The sequence below is a fragment of the Scyliorhinus canicula genome, chromosome 2 (assembly GCF_902713615.1).
Source record: "Scyliorhinus canicula chromosome 2, sScyCan1.1, whole genome shotgun sequence".
Lineage (NCBI taxonomy): Eukaryota > Metazoa > Chordata > Chondrichthyes > Carcharhiniformes > Scyliorhinidae > Scyliorhinus > Scyliorhinus canicula.
In genome coordinates this window covers 110,536,692-110,556,792 of record NC_052147.1, presented here as the reverse complement: position 1 = coordinate 110,556,792, position 20,101 = coordinate 110,536,692, and the positions used below count along the sequence as shown (strand labels likewise).

The 20,101-nt window shown below is 45.4% G+C and overlaps 1 protein-coding gene across 5 annotated transcripts in view; it reads left to right on the top strand.

Annotated features, from left to right (window-relative positions):
• LOC119957111 (serine/arginine-rich splicing factor 5-like) overlaps positions 1-6,212 on the top strand; it is a 67,884-nt gene extending 61,672 nt beyond the window's left edge. For all 5 annotated transcript variants that reach the window (XM_038784819.1, XM_038784811.1, XM_038784839.1 and 2 more), the window contains 2 exons: positions 3,323-3,430; positions 5,597-6,212. In XM_038784819.1, the coding sequence (XP_038640747.1) occupies positions 3,323-3,430; positions 5,597-5,837 (349 nt within the window). In that variant the 3' untranslated portion in view covers positions 5,838-6,212. The remainder of the gene's footprint in view (positions 1-3,322; positions 3,431-5,596) is intronic.
• Positions 6,213-20,101: the final 13,889 nt, after the last annotated feature.

Below are 20,101 nucleotides of genomic sequence, written 5' to 3'. Positions count from 1 at the left end.
CCCTCTTATTTTGGAGGAGTTAGAGTAATGTTCAAACAAGATTATTTCAGTTTAATCGCTGTCATGTTGACTGTTCAGGCATGTTTAGTAATTCTGTGGAAAGGTGACACATGAGAAAATTCTGTGGCAACAAGTAAATAAGAACGGGAGAAAAAACGTGAACTTGGTGCGAACTACACGCTTGATTGAACGCTGTTCAGCATGTTGCATATTTTTATTATAAACTTTTTATGATCGGCTGAGTCATTATAAAATATGTTAGAATGGGCAGCAAGCAGGGTAACGCTCAAAGCCAGTGACAGCTGAACCCAGCTCATTCTCCTAAACTGCACATCTTTTTGGGTTGTGGGGGTGAGACCCACACAAGACACGGGGAGAATGTGCAAACTCCACACGAACAGTGATCCGGGGCCAGGATCAAACCCAAGTCCTCGGCGCCGTGAGGCAGCAGTGCTAACCACTGTGTCGCCCATATTAATAACTTTGTTCATTTTAGTTTTGGCATATTCATTGCTTAATTTTAAATAGTCTCTGATTTGGCAGCAATCAAGATGGATGTGCACCTTCTTATTCACTTGGCTCACTTTGGTACAATTCTAATTCCACGAGTCCATTCTGGAAAAGTAAATTAATTTGGATTACCAATTCAGGAATGCAAATATATCGCATTAATGATAGCATAAAGACACTTTGAGATAGGTAGCTTGATCAATCACCCGTGGGGTAACTGCTGGTGTTACTCTGTGCTGGCAAGTACCCTTTGACCAATGGAAATATTAGTGAATACAAGAACATTTCAGTTGTTTTAGTTGTTCATGGTATTTTTGTTCATTCGATATGTGTAAGATACAATAGTGGAAGCCGTTTAGATTTTTTTGATGATCTTGGTCCAAGGGGAAACAGTCAATTTACCCAAATACAAACAGCTTATTTGCAAAAAGGTAAAGCTTTTTGGGGGATTCTAGGGTATGTGCTGCGAGTGCTGGATATATGAGCACATGTTCTGACACTTAGTTGTGTCTTCCAGCAATAGAACAAAGAACAATACAGCACAGGAACAGGCCCTTCGGCTCTCCAAGCCTGTACCGGTCAGATTACCAACCTTGGCCGACACCCTTAGCACTTCCTTGTGCCATAATCCCGCTATACCCACCCTATCCATGTATCTGTCAAGATGCTTTTTGAATGCCGTTAATGTATCGAGATGCCTTTTGAACGCTGTTAATGTAATCGCTTCCCCATTAGTTGTTTTAAAAGATATGCCTTGAGCATAGTGGAAGGATCTACTCAGGCCATATGTTCAAATCACGTGTCATATGAAGGCCTGTTGTTCCGGTCAAAAGAAAGTTATTTTGTTGCGTGCTGAGAAGCTTTAGGCCATAAAATTATGTTTAGTTATATAATATTCCACAAACTTTACCTGCATTGCAACTTGAAGGAAGGTAAAAATGATCAAGTTGTCCTTTGCCCTCCTGAATGGTCTCGGGGCTACGGTTTGCATCCGTTGAGATCCTCGGGGTAATGAGGTGAATCAACAATTAAAGCAGACCCTCTCCTCCAAACAATACCTCACAATTTTCTTTTGGGCTTTGTAAAACGTAATAACTTCATTTATTGACCCCCAGTACAGTCGACCACACATTAACCCAGGATGCTTAATGACATGTAAAGTTCTAGGTGGGTCCATCAGCAACACCATTTAATCTGCAAGAATCAGTGTCACAATAGTTTAGATGATACAATAGTTTAGACACTGCAAGCTTTGCCATACATTGTCTTGCGAAACATCTTTGATTATCACAGCCGATAGGATAGGCGACAACCTGGTCTCACTCCCACTTTAAGAGCCTCATCAAGCTTAATGTGGATCTTTGAATTATAGAGTGCCCATCCCAGTTAAAATCCAAGATTCAGCCACATATTCCCAGGGTTCCCAGTTTGTTGATGAAGCACCTTGCAGAAATGAAAATGAAAAATGAAATGAAATCAATCAAGTCCTGTTTTTACACAGCCTTACAATCTCAAATAAAACCATAATTTGTTCTATCCCTTGAGATTGGAATCTAACCTATTCTTTTCTGATTATCCTATCTGACTGTATAGCACCTAATAACAGTCTCCAGCACCTTCAAAAGAGCCACTGGAAAAAACACAGATTTCAGCCAGATTCCTCAATAGATATTATGCTCACTCGAATCCCTCTTCTTGTGGAAAGAAGCCCCAACTGTATTCTGAAATTCTGAGTATTACATGTGCCACTATCTATAGCCTCAAGGGCAATTCCAAGGCAATTTGGCGGTTCCTGTTACAGAAAGGATAGAACCGTGGAGTGTAGAAGAAGTATCTATACATATTGATTATCTTTCCTATAATATTTGATTCTTTATAACTCAATTTTCCAATGTTCTCTCTCCCCTTTTTCTTGAAGGAGTTGATCTGTGTTCTTGTAACGATTGCATGTACGCCAGGTTTCCTCCACCATTTTGCCTAAGTGATCATTCTTCACTCATGATGTGGAGATGCCGGTGTTGGACTGGGGTGAGCACAGTAAGAAGTCTTACAACACCAGTTGGACTTTAACCTGGTGTTGTAAGACTTCTTACCATTCTTCATTCAGACATTGAACATCGACAAATCCTAAAATTAAACTTTGGCAGACCCTGCAACTGTGGAAGGCATCACAACCCAATCTGACCCCACACTTGTCCAACATCCATGTATGTTAACATTGCAGCAGGTATTCACTTTAGCCATCAGGATGAGAACACTTACTGACTTACTGACCGGGCAGCATTGTGGATAGCACAATTGCTTTACAGCTCCAGGGTCCCAGGTTCGATTCCGGCTTGGGTCACTGTCTGTGCGGAGTCTGCACATCCTCCCCGTGTGTGCGTGGGTTTCCTCCGGGTGCTCTGGTTTCCTCCCACAGTCCAAAGATGTGCAGGTTAGGTGGATTGGCCATGATAAATTGCCCTTAGTGTCCAAAATTGCCCTTCGTGTTTGGTGGGGTTACTGGGTTATGGGGATAGGGTGGAGGTATTGACCTTGGGTAAGGTGCTCTTTCCAAGGTGCAGACTCGATGGGCCGAATGGCCTTCTGCACTGTACATTCTATGACCTATGATTTCCTGCATAATCCTGGGTGACAGCACAGGGTGAGTGTACCTTCAGCACGGACTGGGGATTGAACCGGGGGTGGCCTTCTGTTGAAGCTTTAGTTTATACCAGGCTGTGCACTTACCACCTGAGCAGGAGGCAAAATATTGCATGATTGTCGATATCACGAGATATGCATTTCTCAAAATGTAATTTATTTGTTTTAGGGTGGTTGAGTTTGCCACATCTAGCGATATGAAAAATGCTCTTAACAAGCTGGAAGGTACAGAGATAAATGGTCGAAAAATAAGATTAATTGAAGATCGGAAACGCAGGTAATTACTCAGACTTTTTTTAAAAATCTTTTATTGGCCTTTCTCATAGTTACAAACGGTAGTATATATAAATTGCATTTTTCTTGCCAGCACTAATTTACTTCATTGTACAGAGAGGTTTATTTTGTCCTTCGTTTGACTGACCTTATGTACATTTCGCTGCCCTCTGGGTCGGTCTATAGTTCCTCCCCCTTTCTCGTTGTTTCACCCCCCTTTAGTTACTAAGACTGTTAAGGGGAGGTGATGACATAGTGGTATTGTCACTGGACTGGTGCTCCTGAGACCCATTCTAGGCACCCAAGTTCAAATCCGCCATGGCAGATGGTGGAAATTTAATCCAATAAATATCTTGAATTAAAAGTTTAATGATAACTATGAAGCCATTGTCGATTGTTGTTTTAAAAAAAAATAGCTGATTCACTAATGTCCTTTAGGGAAGGAAATCACTCGCCATCCTGACTTGGAAATATGTTGCTGGGTCAAAATCCTGAAACTGCCTCCCGAGTAGCAAAGTGGGTGTATCTACACCACATGGACTGTAGCGGTTCAAGATGGCAGCTCGCCACCACTGTCTCAAGGGTAATTAGGGACGGGCAACAAATGCTGGCCTAACCAGTGATGGCCACATCCCGTAAAAATTATTTTTTTAAAGAACTATTAGCGTTTTCCCTTTTGATTTACAAAAGTTTTTACTTACTATTTCCATGCGACATACAAGCAACATTGTAGTGGCCATTCCTTCAGCTGCCAGGGCCCTAAGGTTTGGAATTATCTCCCTCGACCTTTCCACCCCTCCTTACTTTCCTTCCTTCCTTGTTTGGCCGAGCTTTTGGTCATCTTCCCCAATGTCATCTCATGTGGCGGAGTGTCCAATTTTATTTACAATGCCTCTGTGAAATGCCTTGGGACATTGTTGTTGCTTCACCTTTAGGAGGAGGAGACGATCACAGCTTAATCTAATCCTGAACTTGCGTAATATCACGCATGCACTTTCCGGTCAGACTGCTCAATATTATTGAGGAGTGGGAACTTCTGCACCACCCCAACCCCCCCTTTCCCCTTCTCCACCATTGCTGTGATCAGCTAAAATCTGTAGGAACTCTGATTTGCTATGGAGATGGTCATTGACTACCCTCAATAACACCAATATCTCTGAGGTACAGGGAATTAATTAATATCCGAATTATCTAGGGCGGCACAGTGGTTAGCACTGCTGGCTTGCGGCGCCGAGGACCCGAGTTCGATTCTGGTTCCGAGTCACTGTCCCTGTGGGGTTTGCGCATTCTCCCCGTGTCTGTGGGTCTCACCCCCATAGCCCAAAAGATGTGGAGGATAATGCTAAAGGTCATGCTAAAATGCCCCTTACTTGGAATTTTCGTTTAAAAGATCAGAATTATTTCAGGTTTTTTTCAACCTTGGCACAGATTGTCCAAATTGCTTATGCTGTGTATGGTACACTCTACATTGTATATGCTTCACAAATGCTATTGGAATAAAATGTTTTTAACTAACCTCCTATGAGATGCCTTTTCTCCATGAATAAACTTTAGAAATCAAGTTTAGGATCATAGATTCCTTGCAATGCAGAAGGAGGCCGTTCGGCCCATCAAGTCTACACCAATTAGGCAGCACGGTGGTACAGTGGTAGCTCTGCAGTCTCACGGCGCCGAGGTCCCAGGTTTGATCCCGGCTCTGGGTCACTGTCCATGTGGAGTTTGCACGTTCTCCCTGTGTTTGCGTGGGTTTCGCCTGCACAACCCAAAGATGTGCAGCATAGGTGAATTGGCCACGCTAATTTGCCCCTTAATTGGAAAAAATGAATTGGGTACTCTAAATTTATTTTTAAAAAGTCTCCAACAATTCACTCCCCCCCCTCCCCCATATATTAACTAACTTGCTGGACACTAAGGGGAAATTTAGCATGGCCAATCCTGCATCCTGCATATCTTTGGACTGTGGAAGGAAACCGGAGCACTGGAGGAAACCTACGCAGACATGGGGAGAAAGTGCAAACTTTACACACATAGTCACCCAAGGCTGGAATTGAACTCTGATCCCTGGCGCTGTGAGGCAGCAGTGCTAACCACTGTTCCACCATACCGTGTTTACTACTTGCAGCTAAATATTTGATAATGAAAAGTCTTGGTAATATACTTTCATTTCCAGGACCAGAAGCAGATCTCATTCTAGAAGTTCCTCAAGATCTCGCAGTAGGTCACCATCACCGAGGCAGTCAAAGTCAGAAAGTAGGTCCAGAAGTCGGAGTCGCAGTAAATCCCGTTCTGCCAGCAGATCGCCAGGCAGAAAAGATCAGCCAACAAAGAAGGCACATTCAAGATCAAAATCTCCTTCTGGATTAACGAACCAGTCGAGGTCCAGGTCACCTTCGGTGGAAAGTGCCGACTAGACAATGTTTGTGAAAAGCTGTTTTCTTCTGTAAACTGAGATTTGCCATGTTTTACTTAAGACTGTTCGTGCGTTTGTGGATGCTTCTCTTTGGTCATCTAGATTTTTGTTTTTATTGAACTGTAAAAGGTGACTTTCTTTATTATACAAAGTCCATTAATGCAAAATAAATTTTCTTGTATTAGAACTGGTTTTAAAGTTCTATGCTGCTTTGGTATTGAATATATAATGGATAGATTGAGTAAACTAATAGCAGAATGTTGTTCGTGAAAAGCTGTTGGCACATCTTAGACTCTCCAGTTCATATAGTTTTTCTGTTAATTATAACCGATGCATTATACTTTTGATTGAAACTAAATAAATATTATCTCACACATTTTATTTTCTTAGACTATTTAATTGCTATCTCCAAGTGAATGGCTTTGAATGAAATGTTTGCCGTTGCCACCTGAGTGACCTTTGAGCATTTTTAAAAAATAATTTCATAAGAGCATGATTTGACTATTTCCATCTTTTTCTTTGTCAGCCTTGGCTTAGCGGTAGCACTTTTGCCTTGGAATCAGACGTTGTGGATTCAAGCTCCAATCCAGAGACGAACATATAATTTAGGCTGGTACTTCAGTGCTACATTGAGGGAACATTGCATTATTGGGTGTGCCTCTTTTGGATAAGATATCAAATCTGTTCTTTCAGGTCGATGCAAAAAGGTCCCAAGGAAAAGCGGGGAAGTCCTGGCTAATATTGATACCTAAAGCAGCTTCTTAAAAATGTGTTCGAGTCATTTATTTTGTTGTTGTTCTGTGGGACCTTGCCATGTGCTGTGCGTACTGGCTACTGTAATTCCTTCATTGCAACAATAATTACACTTCAACTGTAGCTTCTGCACTATCTGACTCCTATTTCCAAATCAGATATTGTCACAATTATTTTTCACAGGTTCTTTGTTTTGCCAGCAAGGGCTGCATTTTGTTTGGTGGAAAATATGGCTGTGACAATGATGAGGTGTCAGTCCTCTGTATAAGTTTGATTGAGCCTTAATTTTGTGTGTACATACATGTTACTGACTAAGAGAAATATGAATATTGCTGAAAAAAGAGATTTTGTCTTGCACTGATCAGAGCAAATGCAAGAATGCCAAATTTCAGAGTCAACAATTTATACTGGCCTGATTGAAATTTTAAAATCTTGCATTTGTCCTGAAGGGTGTAAGACAAAAAGCTCCAGCAATATTTCTCTCCATTAATATTTAAACAAAATATGTTTTTGTAGATTAATTATTCACTGGCAGAAACCTGTACCTAGATTTCAACCAGCTGCACTTAGGTACATTTTGTACAGTGAACCTTTGCATGGGAAATCAAGTAAAATTTTATTTTTTTAAATTCAGAGTACCCAATTCAATTTTTCCAATTAAGAGGCAATTTAGCGTGGCCAACCCACCTAACCTGCTCATCTTTGGGTTGTGGGGGCGAAACCCACGCAAACACGGGGAGAATGTGTCAACTCTACACGGACAGTGACCCGGGGCCGGGATCGAACCTGGGACCTCGGCACCGTATGGCAGCAGTGCTAAACACTACGCCACTGTGATGCCCAAATATAATTTTCTTAAAACAATTCATAAATAAAATTGAAATTGACCTAATTTAAGATCTGTGATTCTATTAGTTGCTGGAACATGAAATGCTTTAGCAGAGGTTGAGGCAAAGATCCATTACACCTAAAGGAAAAAGTGAATGAGCATAGTTTTAGGCTATTGACTTCTAATGCCAACCTAAAAATAGCCATTGCATGGCGAGGTTTTTTATTTTAAAACAAAAATTAACACAATTTTTCCTGGACATATGTTCAAAGCTGAAACAAGGGGCCAACTCATGAAGAGTAGAACGTAAGGTTGGGCTGACGTTTCCCATAATGGGTACAGGAAATTGAGAATCAACACAATTCACTTGACAGGTACTGTGAAGTAATGGAAAATGACTGAACAAGTTCCTAATTTTTTTAACATAAAATAATTTACAGACACATAAGAGAGAAGTTAAAGAAATTTGAGAATTTTATTTGAGCTAAATGTGCCCTATGCAATGTTTGCTCAGTCAGATTTATAGCTTTGCTTTTGAACTTAACTAATTCAGAATATTAGCAGAGAGCCTGCTTTAGTTACCTTGCGGACATCTGATAAATTTACAAAAAGCAATCACAGTAATTGGCAGAAATATCTAGCAAGCAAAATATAGGTGAATAAACCCATGCTTGCAGCCTAATTCAGGAATTGAAAAAATGCTATAAACTAAAATAACTTTTTAATATAAAAGCAAAAGGCAGCACGGTAGCATTGTGGATAGCACAATCGCTTCACAGCTCCAGGGTCCCAGGTTCGATTCCCGGCTTGGGTCACTGTCTGTGCGGAGTCTGCACATCCTCCCCGTGTGTGCATGGGTTTCCTCCGGGTGCTCCGGTTTCCTCCCACAGTCCAAAGATGTGCAGGTTAGGTGGATTGGCCATGATAAATTGCCCTACGTGTCCAAAATTGCCCTTAGTGTTGGGTGGGGTTATGGGGATAGGGTGGAGGTGTTAACCTTGGGATGGGTGCTCTTTCCAGGAGCCGGTGCAGACTCGATGGGCTGAATGGCCTCCTTCTGCACTATAAATTCTATGAAAAATGACTGCAGATGCTGAAATCTGAAACAAAAACAAAATGCTGGAAAATCTCAGCAGATCTGACAGCATCTATGGCAAAAAAAATGGAGCTGACATTTCAAATCTGGATGACTCTTCATCGAGGCTTTGACGAAGGGTCATCCAGATTCAAAATAACTTTTCAATTGTCCCCACTCCCCGTTTGTGAGGGGGTCGGTTAACTCAGTTGGGTGGATGGCTGGATTGTGATGCGGAGCGCCGCCAACAGCCCGGGTTAAATTGTGTTGCGACTGAGGATATTCATGAAGGTCCCGCTTTCTCAACCTTGCACCTTGCCTGAGGAGTGATGACCCTCCAGCTAAATCACCACCAGTCAGCACTCTCAAAAATGAGGAGAGCAGCCTATGATCCTAGGACTTTGGCAACTTTCACTCCCTATTGGTGTATTATCCTCCTAAAGATGTTGACTAATATTTGGGTAGGATTCCTCGAAGTGTAAGTAACCTTTTAGTACTTTTCCATTGTAGCACTGTGTCAATTTAGCCAATTCTTCTGGTCAGCCCATTTGATGGTCATGTTTCATCACCATGGGAACATCAGAAGTTGGGCAAATATACAGGCACATAAAGCCATTGTAAAGTAACTAGCTTTTTCAAATACTTGTTCAGGTGAGCTTTTTAAGACCATAATCATTTCTACTCTTGCAATCTTTCAAATCCTAGAAAGAAAAACATAGAGACTAGGAAAGGGGAGAAATGGAAAGCCAACATGAGCAGACAAGAGAAAGGTTGGAAAGAGGAACCCATTGTCAAAGCAAATTCAGAGCACATAAATTAGAAACGTTAATGATGCTTCAACTGGGGTCAGGCAAAGTTGGCCAGGTAAAATAATTTGGGGTACCTGTTTCTCATCATTATTCTTGAGTGCACTACTCTTGGAAAATAGAATTGCACTTGGTTATACCACTCTATTAATCTCCTGACATTCCATGCATCAAGAATAACACATTGGAGGTAGCAATTAAACACTGCTGATGTCTTTTGAACTGCCCACGGTAATGTCAACTTTCAACAGGTAAAGTAAAACATTGGAGGGGACAAAGACACAGTTTTTATCCTCTGCATCAGCTGCACATTAAACTTTACAAGCATTGTCATAATATACACACAAGTATACGATGGTGCACAGACAGACACTGATTGACACATAGGATGACCAATGAACACATAGAACACAGCAGCCAATCATGAGACAGGACACGGCCACTATAAAGCCAGAGGACACTAGTTTCTCTTGGGATGCAGCCTCTGAGACAGCCAGAGCCTGTGAGCAGCAACATGAACATCCACCATGTGGTAGTAAGATAGTCTGGTCAGGTTAGCCTCAGGTCTCCAGTCAACTCAGCATAGTGTCAACTCACAGTTCAAGTATGTTTAACAGTTGATAGTTCAATAAAATAGAGTTGCATTTCTACAAGTGTTGGAAGCCTGTCTCTCTCACTGCTATGGTAAACGCAGTCCTCGCAGACCCAGCATACCCAACACACCAAGCATCATTTTATAAAAGCATCCCTAAATTGTCATTGTGATAAATGCCAGATAAGCAATCTTTCTCAGTGAACAGACTTGTTAAATAATCACAGTTTGTTGCGACAATGTTAATTGTTAGCAGGGAAAGATCAGACTCCACGAGGGAGTATCTGTTGCAAGAGACAAATGTCTGAACTGACAGGTCTGCTGAATTTCCTAGTTCACTTATAAAGATGGCATCTGTTAAATTAAATTGTGATACTCTGTTCCAATCGTTGAAGTGCAGAGAAAATGGTGTTTCCCATCAAGCACAGGCTCTGACTCCATATGTTTACCACTCAGATCAAAGGCATCATTGGGAAAATAATCCCATGCAGGAGAGTTCATGCACTTCTTGCCATTCAGAGCTTTGTTCTGTATCCAAACAACCCAACTAATCCTTCTGACATTGCTATCCCCCTATCGTCTCCATTACATCCATGATATGAATTTTACCAGCTATATCACTGGCCAGCTTTGTACCAAAGACATGATTTCTGACTAGACTATCTCTTGTACCCACATACCACTGCCCTCCTTCAGAGTTGCCATTCTCTGTGCTGATATGGAACGACTGGATTTTAGGCCCGATAAAATCGGACACTTTAAGGCAGCACGGTGGCACAAGTGGTTAGCACAGTTGCCTCACGGCGCTGAGGTCCCAGGTTTGATCCCGGCTCTGGGCCACTGTCCGTGTGGAGTTTGCACATTATCCCCGTGTTTGAGTGGGTTTCACCTCCACAACCCAAAAAGATGTGCAAGGTAGGTAGATTGGCCACGCTAAATTGCCCCTTAATTGGAAAAAATGAATCGGATACCCTAAATTTATATATTTTTTAAAAATCGGACACTTTAAATTTAAAAATTGGACATTTTAAATCATGCCACAGTCAGCTCTAGCAAGCAGCCTGATGGAAACTCGAATTTGGCCGATTTCAAATACATTGAAACTCAGATAAGCTGCCAGGGCATGTCTGGACCTGCCTTATCAATCACCCATCAGGAGATCAGCGATTTTAAGAATATGCACCAATTTGTTTTGGATTATCCAGATCAAGCCAGATTTTCTGGCACCCAGAGTTCCTGCCGTTACCTTTTATGGCAACAGGTTACATGCCAGCAACACCACCAGGGGGTGGGCTCCGGTGTCCTGTCAAGCAGTCTTCATAATAATAATCTTTATTAGTGTCACAGGTAGGTTTACATTAACACTGCAATGAAGTTACTGTGAAAATCTAATTCATTGGGTGTTGGACCCTCTTCTGAAGCCTCTAGGAGGGGTATAAGAATCAAACACCCGGACCTCCCAACAGCTAAGAGTCCACGCAGAGGCAAACCAAAGGCGGAAGGAAGCAGAGTGCGAGACCCACCTTCGCAACAAAGAAAGACCCTGAGGAAATCGGGACTCAGAGAATCGATCCATGGCTCAACCTATCAATACGGGTAGTATAACGAATCTTGGGAATCTTTAGAATATGGTTTTTGATTAAGGATAAATATTGCTGAATAAAATTGGTTTGACTTTATACTTGTGTTGTCCTTTGTTTTTCTGGCTATTAAAAACATCTAGGTAAAACTTTGATTAAAATTCTGGTCGAAGTTTGAGATTTTACAGATACTACACCTCATTGCCTTCCTGTGCAGAGAACTGGCGGCTAAGCTGACACTGCTTGTGTTGCGTCATTGCCCAAGTCGAATTTCCAAACCTCTTTAACTTCACAGCTTTGCTTCCAAATTTCAAATTTTATTCTCTTGCTCTCCACCTATCACAGAATCTCTTGCTATCAATCTTATACACTGATTGCCTCACCTTTGGAAATAATACAGTGCCTCCCATTTTCACTTGCTTTAGTCAGAGCTAGAGCTCAAACCTCATGTTTGTTCCAATTAAAACAGCCAAAAGTATGTCTCCCTCCTCAGCCAAAACTACCTCAGGGAATGTCCTAGACGATGATGACAATCCTAGATTCCTACTTTTTGTCATAATTAACCATAACCAAAACATATCCTCTGCCTTTCCACTCTCACCTCAAACATCAAAAGCCTGTGGCCTTGAGCAACTTTACAATTGAGACCAATTGTGTAGCTGATTGGATGATTCTCCCTCATCCCCAGTCCCCTGCTCTGACCGTCCCACCCATTCTCGACCAAAAGCTTTGTTTCATATGTGCCCTTTCCAAGCTTATCACTTCCACTGGACTCCCTACTTTTTCTCTACCATTTTAACATAGCTTTTAGCTCCCTCAACTCTTTAGAACTTCCTCCATAAACTCCTCCACTGCACTAACTCTCCTCCATTAAATACTTTTGAAGTTGGCTTTCAGTTATTCCTGCCAATCAATCTACCTGGATCAATGATTCTTACTTGGCTCCAATTTGGAGAATCTTGGAATTCAATGTTAAACTAACATGCAAACGGGCAGCATGGTGGCGCAGTGGTAGCACTGCTGCCTCACGGCGCCGAGGTCCCCGGTTCGATCCCGGCTCTGGGACACTGTCTGTGTGAAGTTTGCACATTCTCCCTGTGTTTGTGTGGGTTTCGCCTCCACAACCCAAAGATGTGCAGGGTAGGTGGACTGGCCATGCTAAATTGCCCCTTAATTTGAAAAGATTAATTGGGTACTCTAAAAATTTTTTAACTACCATGTAAATGTAATATTATCAAACTATGTGATGTATATTTACTTATATTAAAATATGCTGTACACAATCAATTATTTTGAGGTTCAGTGACTTTAACATAGGTAAGCATATGTTACATCGGAAACCACCTTCTCAAGGGCAATTAGGGATGGGCAATAAATGTTGGCTCCTGTAAAAATGAATTTTAAAAAAGCATCAACTCCAATCATAATCAAAATCACTTATTGTCACAAGTAGGCTTCAATGAAGTTACTGTGAAAAGCTCCTAGTCGCCGCATTCCAGCGCCTGCTCGGGGAGGCCGGTACGGGAATTGAACCCACGTTGCTGGACTTGATCTGCATTACAAACCAGCTGTCTAGCCCACTGTGCTTCTATTATATTTTAGAATCCCACTCCGATGGAGGATAGTTAAATTTATTTTTACTTTTTAAATTTAAAGTACCCAATTCATTTTTTTCCAATGGAGGGGCAATTTTCCATGGCCTATCCGAAGCAGGCACCCTCACTGCAGACTTTGGAATAGAGGAGTTGTTGCTGTGGTGGAGAGTGGCTGCTGCTGCTGCTCTCCCTCTCTGTTGCTGTTACTGTTCTGTAAGAAGTCTTACAACACCAGGTTAAACTCCAACAGGTTGTTTCGAATCACTAGCTTTCGGAGCACTGCTCCTTCTTCATTCACCTGAGGAAGGAGCTGCGCTCCGAAAGCTCGTGTTTGAAACAAACCTGTTGGACTTTAACCTGGTGTTGTAAGACTTCTTACTGTGCTCACCCCAGTCCAACGCCGGCATCTCCACATCATGGCTGTTACTGTTGTTAATGCTCAGTTTGCTGCTTTTGTCCAGGGTCGGTTGCTGGTGAGCTGCTTGGAGGAAGGTGAGGTGAGGGAAGGAGAGAGGAGAGAGGGACAAAAAGAAGGTGACTTCAGCACCAAAGTGGGAGCAGAGCCCTTTGGACCACTTGTTTGCTGGGCCCCTCCCAGGCTGAGGGCCCTGCCTGGCCCGGTTCGCCCAATTATCAACATCTGCCTTCAGTAAGGACTAAGGCTTCCATCTTCCATCAAGTATGCTTGTTCCAGAACAGGGGGATCCAGTGGACAGTGGGTGTTTGCTGAGCCCGGGCTGAAGACCTTCTTTTGGCAAGGAGGATGTCAGATTCCACCGGTGTGGTCATTCCAGAGTGGGAGCAAGGACTGTGTTTTTGCTGAGCCCTAAATGGGTTGAAGACCTCGCAAACCAGCACCTATTTCCATCGGTGTGGTCATTCCAGGGGGGAGCACAGACTGTGTTTTTGCTCTGCTCCCTCGCAGGCTGAAGATCTGCTTGTGCTCACTTATCCTCCCACCCTCTAACTTCACAGGAGACTCCCACCTCAGGCACCAATCCATCCATGGTGCCCCATCATCTTGTGCCGCTATCCTCCACCACCCCCCCCCCCCCCCCCCCTTGTGTGTCCCGTCCTTTCCTCACTCTTCCGCATACATTCCAGGGAGAGAGAACATTGTTCCACCTCTCTCTTCCCCTAACCCCCCCACACCCATTTTCCAATCGACACCGACATGACGAGGCTCACAGGAGCTGGTTTCGCTCAGTGGGCTAGACAACTGGTTTGTGATGCAGAACAAGGCCAGCAGCGTGGGTTCAATTCCTGTACCAGCTGAGAATTATGAATTCTCCCTCTGTGTACCCGGAATGTGGCGACTAGGGGCTTTTCACAGTAACTTCATTGCAGTGTTAATGTAAGCCTACTTGTGACAATAAAGATTATTTATTTATTTATTTACGTTGACGTGAATGTGGCACTTGTCCTGATGGCCCTTCCACTAATGACGGTGGCGGGCAGTCCAGAGTCACCTATGCGGGGGTGTTGGCCTCTTAGGCCCCCATTACTCCCGCAGCCCCGCCACTCTTCTGGTTGCTAACCCTGAAACTCGGGGTTAAGTGCTACATTCACCCCACCGTCACGGTAGAGGAGTCCGTTCACGCAATGGCTGGAGTCATCAGCCGCTCGGCCATTGTGGCCGCCTTTCGTATGTACAGGAAGCTCGTGTTTTTGATGAGGGCTGAGAGGGCGGTCCACCTCTCCCTTGAAAAGGGGCTCACGGTGGGCAGGACCTAGGTGACAGTGGACCCCTCTTGAGGCCACCACCGAGAAGGTCATATTCTCCGATGTCCCACCCTACCTCCCTATGGAGCTCCTCCTCCACGACTCCAAATACTGGGGAGGACGTTCCGAGGTGGCGCCACTTCCTCAGGCCCATCTGCTCATTCCGACACCAGGCTTCCGTCCAGGAGGAGGTATTGGAGAGGGGATTCGAATCTCCCATCAAGGTGAGACTTTCCCTATATTTTGGTCTGCAGATGGCATGCGGTGTCACGCCTGCAAGAAGGTGGGGCATGTGCAAAGAATTGCCCCACTCCAAGGCCACCACGGACCCCAAGGCGGCCGCCTACCAGCCAATCGGCTGCTGGTGTGGAAGAGGGAGGGCATTCTCAAGGCCTGTAAGAAGGCGATACAAGGATTGGCCCCAGACACCCCCGACCCGGTTGGCCCCAGACACCCCCGACCCGGTTGGCCCCAGACACCCCCGACCCAGTTGGCCTAGAGAAACCCGCAAACCACGAGGCTGAAAGTGTACAGGCCATCGCCTGAGTTCGGCGCCTGAGCATCGATGAAGGCGGCCATTTTGCGCGCTTTTCCAGGGGTCCCACGCATGCGCACCACAGTCGGGAGAACGAAGCGGCCGAAGACTACTCTGCACAGGTGCGAACAACGGCTGACTTAACTGCGCATGTGCGATGACGCACCAAGCGTCACGACGTCGACGTGATGACGTGCCCCAACTGCGGCACCACCCATTTAAAGCGGCAATGCCCTGCAAGAGGCAGGCGATGTCTCAACTGCAAGAGGCTTGGCCATTATGCGGCTTTGTGCAGGTCAGCACCCCCGATAGGGGGCCAGCGATCCCAGTTCCAATGCAGAGGCATTCGAAGTGTACAGCAAGGGCTGCTGGATTTGGAACCTGATCCCGTCACAGATCCAGAGGACAACTGCCCGGAGTCCCCATATCGAGGGGGCATCATCACCATGCGTGACAAGGCCTCCTCGCATTCAGCAACACACACACCCATCCTCAATGTGGATTATGCGGACGAGTGGCGTGCCACAGTACAAGTCAACGATTGTAGCATCCGGTTCAAGCTGGACACCGGTGCTTCGGCCAATCTAATATGCCAAGCAGATCTTGCTCTTATCCAAAGGCAGCCTACCATTATTCCGCCGGCCTGCCAGTTGCTCGACTACAATGGAAATGCCATCACTGCGTTAGGGTCCTGTCAAATGCATGTATCCAACAAGGCCATCAAGGCCACTTTGCGGTTTGAGATCGTCAAGCCCGGCAAGGCTTTCTGCTTGGTGCCCATGCATGCAAGCTACTCCATCTGGTCCAGCGAGATGTCCTCTGCCAACAGCACTCTTCAGGCCAACATTGAGGAGCTACTATTGCAATACCCGGATGTGTTCAGTGGGATGGGAACACTGCCCTACCGCTATAAAATTCTGCTCAGGCCTGATGCCAGGCCTGTCATCCATGCGCCACGCCGGGTGCTGCCGCCTCTAAAAGACGTCTAAAGGCGCGGCTGCAGGAGCTCCAAGATCAGGGAATAATATCCAAGGTGACGGAAGCAACTGACTGGGTCAGCTTGATGCTCTGTGTCAAGAAGCCCTCTGGAGAACTGCGCATTTGTATCAATCCCAAGGATCTGAACCGTAACATTATGAGGGAACACTACCCGATCCCGAAGTGGGAGGAGCTGACGAGTGAGATGGCACATGCCAAATTCTTTACAAAGCTGGATGCATCGCATGGCTTGTGGCAGATACAACTGGACGAATCCAGCAGGAAGCTCTGCACGTTTAATACACCCTTCGGAAGATATTGCTACAACCGCATGCCATTTGGTATTGTTTCGGCCTCCGAAATCTTTCATCAAATAATGGAGCAAATGCTAGAGGGCATTGACGGTGTGCGGGTTTATGTTAACGACTTCATCATATGGTCCACGACCCTGGAACATATTTCTCGTCTGCAACAAGTCTTCAGGCGCATACATGCCAACGGCCTGAAATTAAATAAAACCAAATGCTCCTTTGCCATGTCGTCAATTAAGTTTCTGGGTGATCAGATCTCCCAGCAGGGTGTACAACCAGACTCGGACAAAGTCAAGGCCATCAACACAATGAAGACCCCAGAGGCCAAGGAGGCGGTCCTCCGCTTCCTGGGGATGGTAAATTTTTTGGGGAAGTTCATTCCCAATCTCGCGTCACACACCACAGCCCTCAGGCACCTGGTGAAGAATTCCACCACTTTCCAGTGGCTACCCGCACATCAAGCAGAGTGGCTTGAGTTGAAAGCGAAGCTAACCACCGCTCCTGTTCTAGCTTTTCTTGACCCAGCGAGGGAGATTAGGTGTATTGGCCATGCTAAATTGCCCCTTAATTGGAAAAAAAAATAATTGGGTACTCTAAATTAATTTTTAAAAAGGTGAGGCTTCAGAAGGGCTGGGTTAGTCAGCTGTTTCATTTGGGATTTGATGGCAGGGCGCGGGGAGTAGCAGTCCTGGTTAGTAAAAGAGTGCGGTTCTAAAGAGAGAAAGTGGTGGAGGACCAGCAAGGTAGGTATGTGATAGTGACAGGGGCATTGGAGGGGAGGCTGGTGGAGCTGGTAAGCGTGTATGGTCCCAACTGGGATGATGTAGGGTTTGTAAAGAAGGCCATCCCCGACTTGGATTCACATGAATTGATAGTGGCTTGAGATTGGAACTTGGTGCAGGAACCAAGATTGGACAGGTCTCGGCCGCGGTCGCTTGTCCAGTCAGGGGGAGCAAAGGCATTGGCTGGACTAATGGTGGAAATGGGAGGAGTGGACCCTCGGTGGTTTTTGCACCCGGGGGAGCGGGAGTATTCATTTTTCTCTTTGGTTCATAAGGTCTATTCGCGGATAGATATTTTGTGGTGGGGAAGGCGCTGTTGGCCGGGGTCAAGGGGTCGGAATATTCGGCAATTGCAATATTGGATCATGCGCCACATTGGGTGGACATGGTGTTGGAGAAGGGGGCAGTGCAGAGTCCGAGGTGGAGATCAGATGTGGGGCTGTTGGGGAACTGAGTGTTTTGTGATAAGATTGGAGGAGTACATGGGGTTTAATTGTACGGGGGAGGGGATGGTTTGGAATACCCGAGGTTGAGGGAGGAGGATAGGGCCATATTGGAGGGGGCGATAGGGGAGCAGGAGATAAAAGACTCAGTTGAGGAAGGTCGCAGGGCCAGATAGGTTTCCTGTGGAGTAATAGAAGAAATTTAAAGGTACGTTGGTGCCGCTGATGGTGGGGATGTTTGAGGAGGCGAGAGGGAAGGAGTGTTGCCACAGACTTTGGGTCAGGCATTGATCTCCCTCTTTCTCAAGAAGGATAAGGATCCGTCAGAGTGTGGGTCGTATAGGCCCATTTCACTCTAGAATGTAAATTCCCAGTGAACTCCCAGTGGGGTGGAATCGAGGAGAGGAGACTTCCAGCGGCGGCCATGAGGGTATAGGTCGCACATTTGGTGGCTCCCGCTCATGACAGACCTTTTGGACCTTTGTCCCCCGACTTTTTTCGGAATTTGTTTGAGGGGTCGGTGGTGGATGAGACTGTGAGGAGGAATTCCACCCAATATATGTAGACACGGTACAGAAGTGGACGAAAGGGTAGGAAGAACCAAATCGAGCAGGCACGTGTAGATTCTGCAGTAAAGGAAAGCATAGCGGATCTGCAGAGTACTGGCTCGGCGGCCCAGTGGACACCGGACCAGCTGGTGGAGTTTATTCGAGAGGGCTTTGCCAAGCAAAAAAAGGAATGCCTGGACCTGATCAAGGAGTCGATCATTCGGCTGGAGCAAAGACTGGAAGCCCAAGATCTGGCGGTCCAGAAGATGGAGGAAACGATGGCTGAGCATGAGGAACACCTAACTATGCTGGAGGCGCAGGTGGGACTGATGAAAAAGCACCAGAAAAGGCTGCAAGACAAGATGGAGGACCTAGAGAATAGGTCCCGCCAGCAGAACTTGAGGATCGTTGGCCTCCCTGAGGGATGTGAGGGAACGGATGCAAGGGCTTATGTGGCAAATATGTTTGAGAAGTTAATGGGCGAGGGGTCGGTTTCTAGGCCACTGGAAGTGGACAGAGCACACAGAATGCTTGCGAGGTCGCCTGGATAAGGAACAGATTTTGCGTTGTGCCAAGGAGACTCGGAGCTGTAAGTGGGAGAATACAATTCTGCGCATCTACCAAGATCTGGGTGCGGACCTGGCCAAGAGAAGAGGGGGATTCAACCGAGTGAAATCGACCCTTTTCAAGAGGAAGGTGAAGTTTGGTCTACTTTATCCAGCTCCTTTATGGGTCACCTATGAAGAGCGGCAATTTTACTTCGAGTCGTCGGATGAAGCAATGGATTTTGTGAAAAGCAAAGGTCTAGATAGAGACTGAGGTGACTGATCTTTGTTGTAGGGACTCTGCTAAAATTGTTCTTACTCTTGCACTACATGAGAAATGCCTTTTGTAACGTTTTTTGGGCTGTTACCAAGTTTTGTGAGTTAACTTTATACGGGTGGGGGATGGTTGGGTGAATCTTTGATGCTTTTATTTGGGTGGGTTTGGGTGGAAATGTGCCTTTTGACTAGGTACATGTCCGAGTGGGGGGAGGGGAAGGGAACAATAGGAGATAAAATATCTGGCACCATGGGGGGAGTCACCAAGCCAGCTGGGTGGATTGGCTCACGGAAGCGCAGTGGGGGGTGAGCATATGTTTTGTTTGTTGAAGGGGGTTGCATTTATTGTGCTGTTAACGGAGGGGGGGAGAATACTTGCAGATGTGGGGGGTAGATATATCATGGTTAGCGGGAAGCTGGAAGGGTTGCGGGTGATGCTTGTGAATGTCTATGCACCAAACTGGGATGATGTGGAGTTTGTAAAATGGATGTTAGGGAAGATCCCGGATCTGGATTCACACAAGCTGACCCAAGGCTGGACCGGTCGAGTTCAAGGACGGGCAGGGTGATGGCAATGGCGAACAAACTAAAATGGTTCATGGGGCAGTTGGATGCCGGAGACCCATGGAGATTTGGACGGCCAAAATCGAAGGAGTGTTCCTTCTTCTCATATGTACATAAAGTGCACTCCCGGAACGACTTTTAAAATTTTGAACAGGGCTTTACTGGCGGGGTGATTGACCCCGGGTATTCAGCGATTGCTGTGTCGGACCATGCCCCACATTGGGTGGATCTATAGGTGAGCAAGGAAGGTGGTCAGTGCCCGCAATGGAGATTAGATGTCGGACTGTTAGCGGATGAGGGGGTGTGCGGGCGGGTGAGGGAATCCATCCAG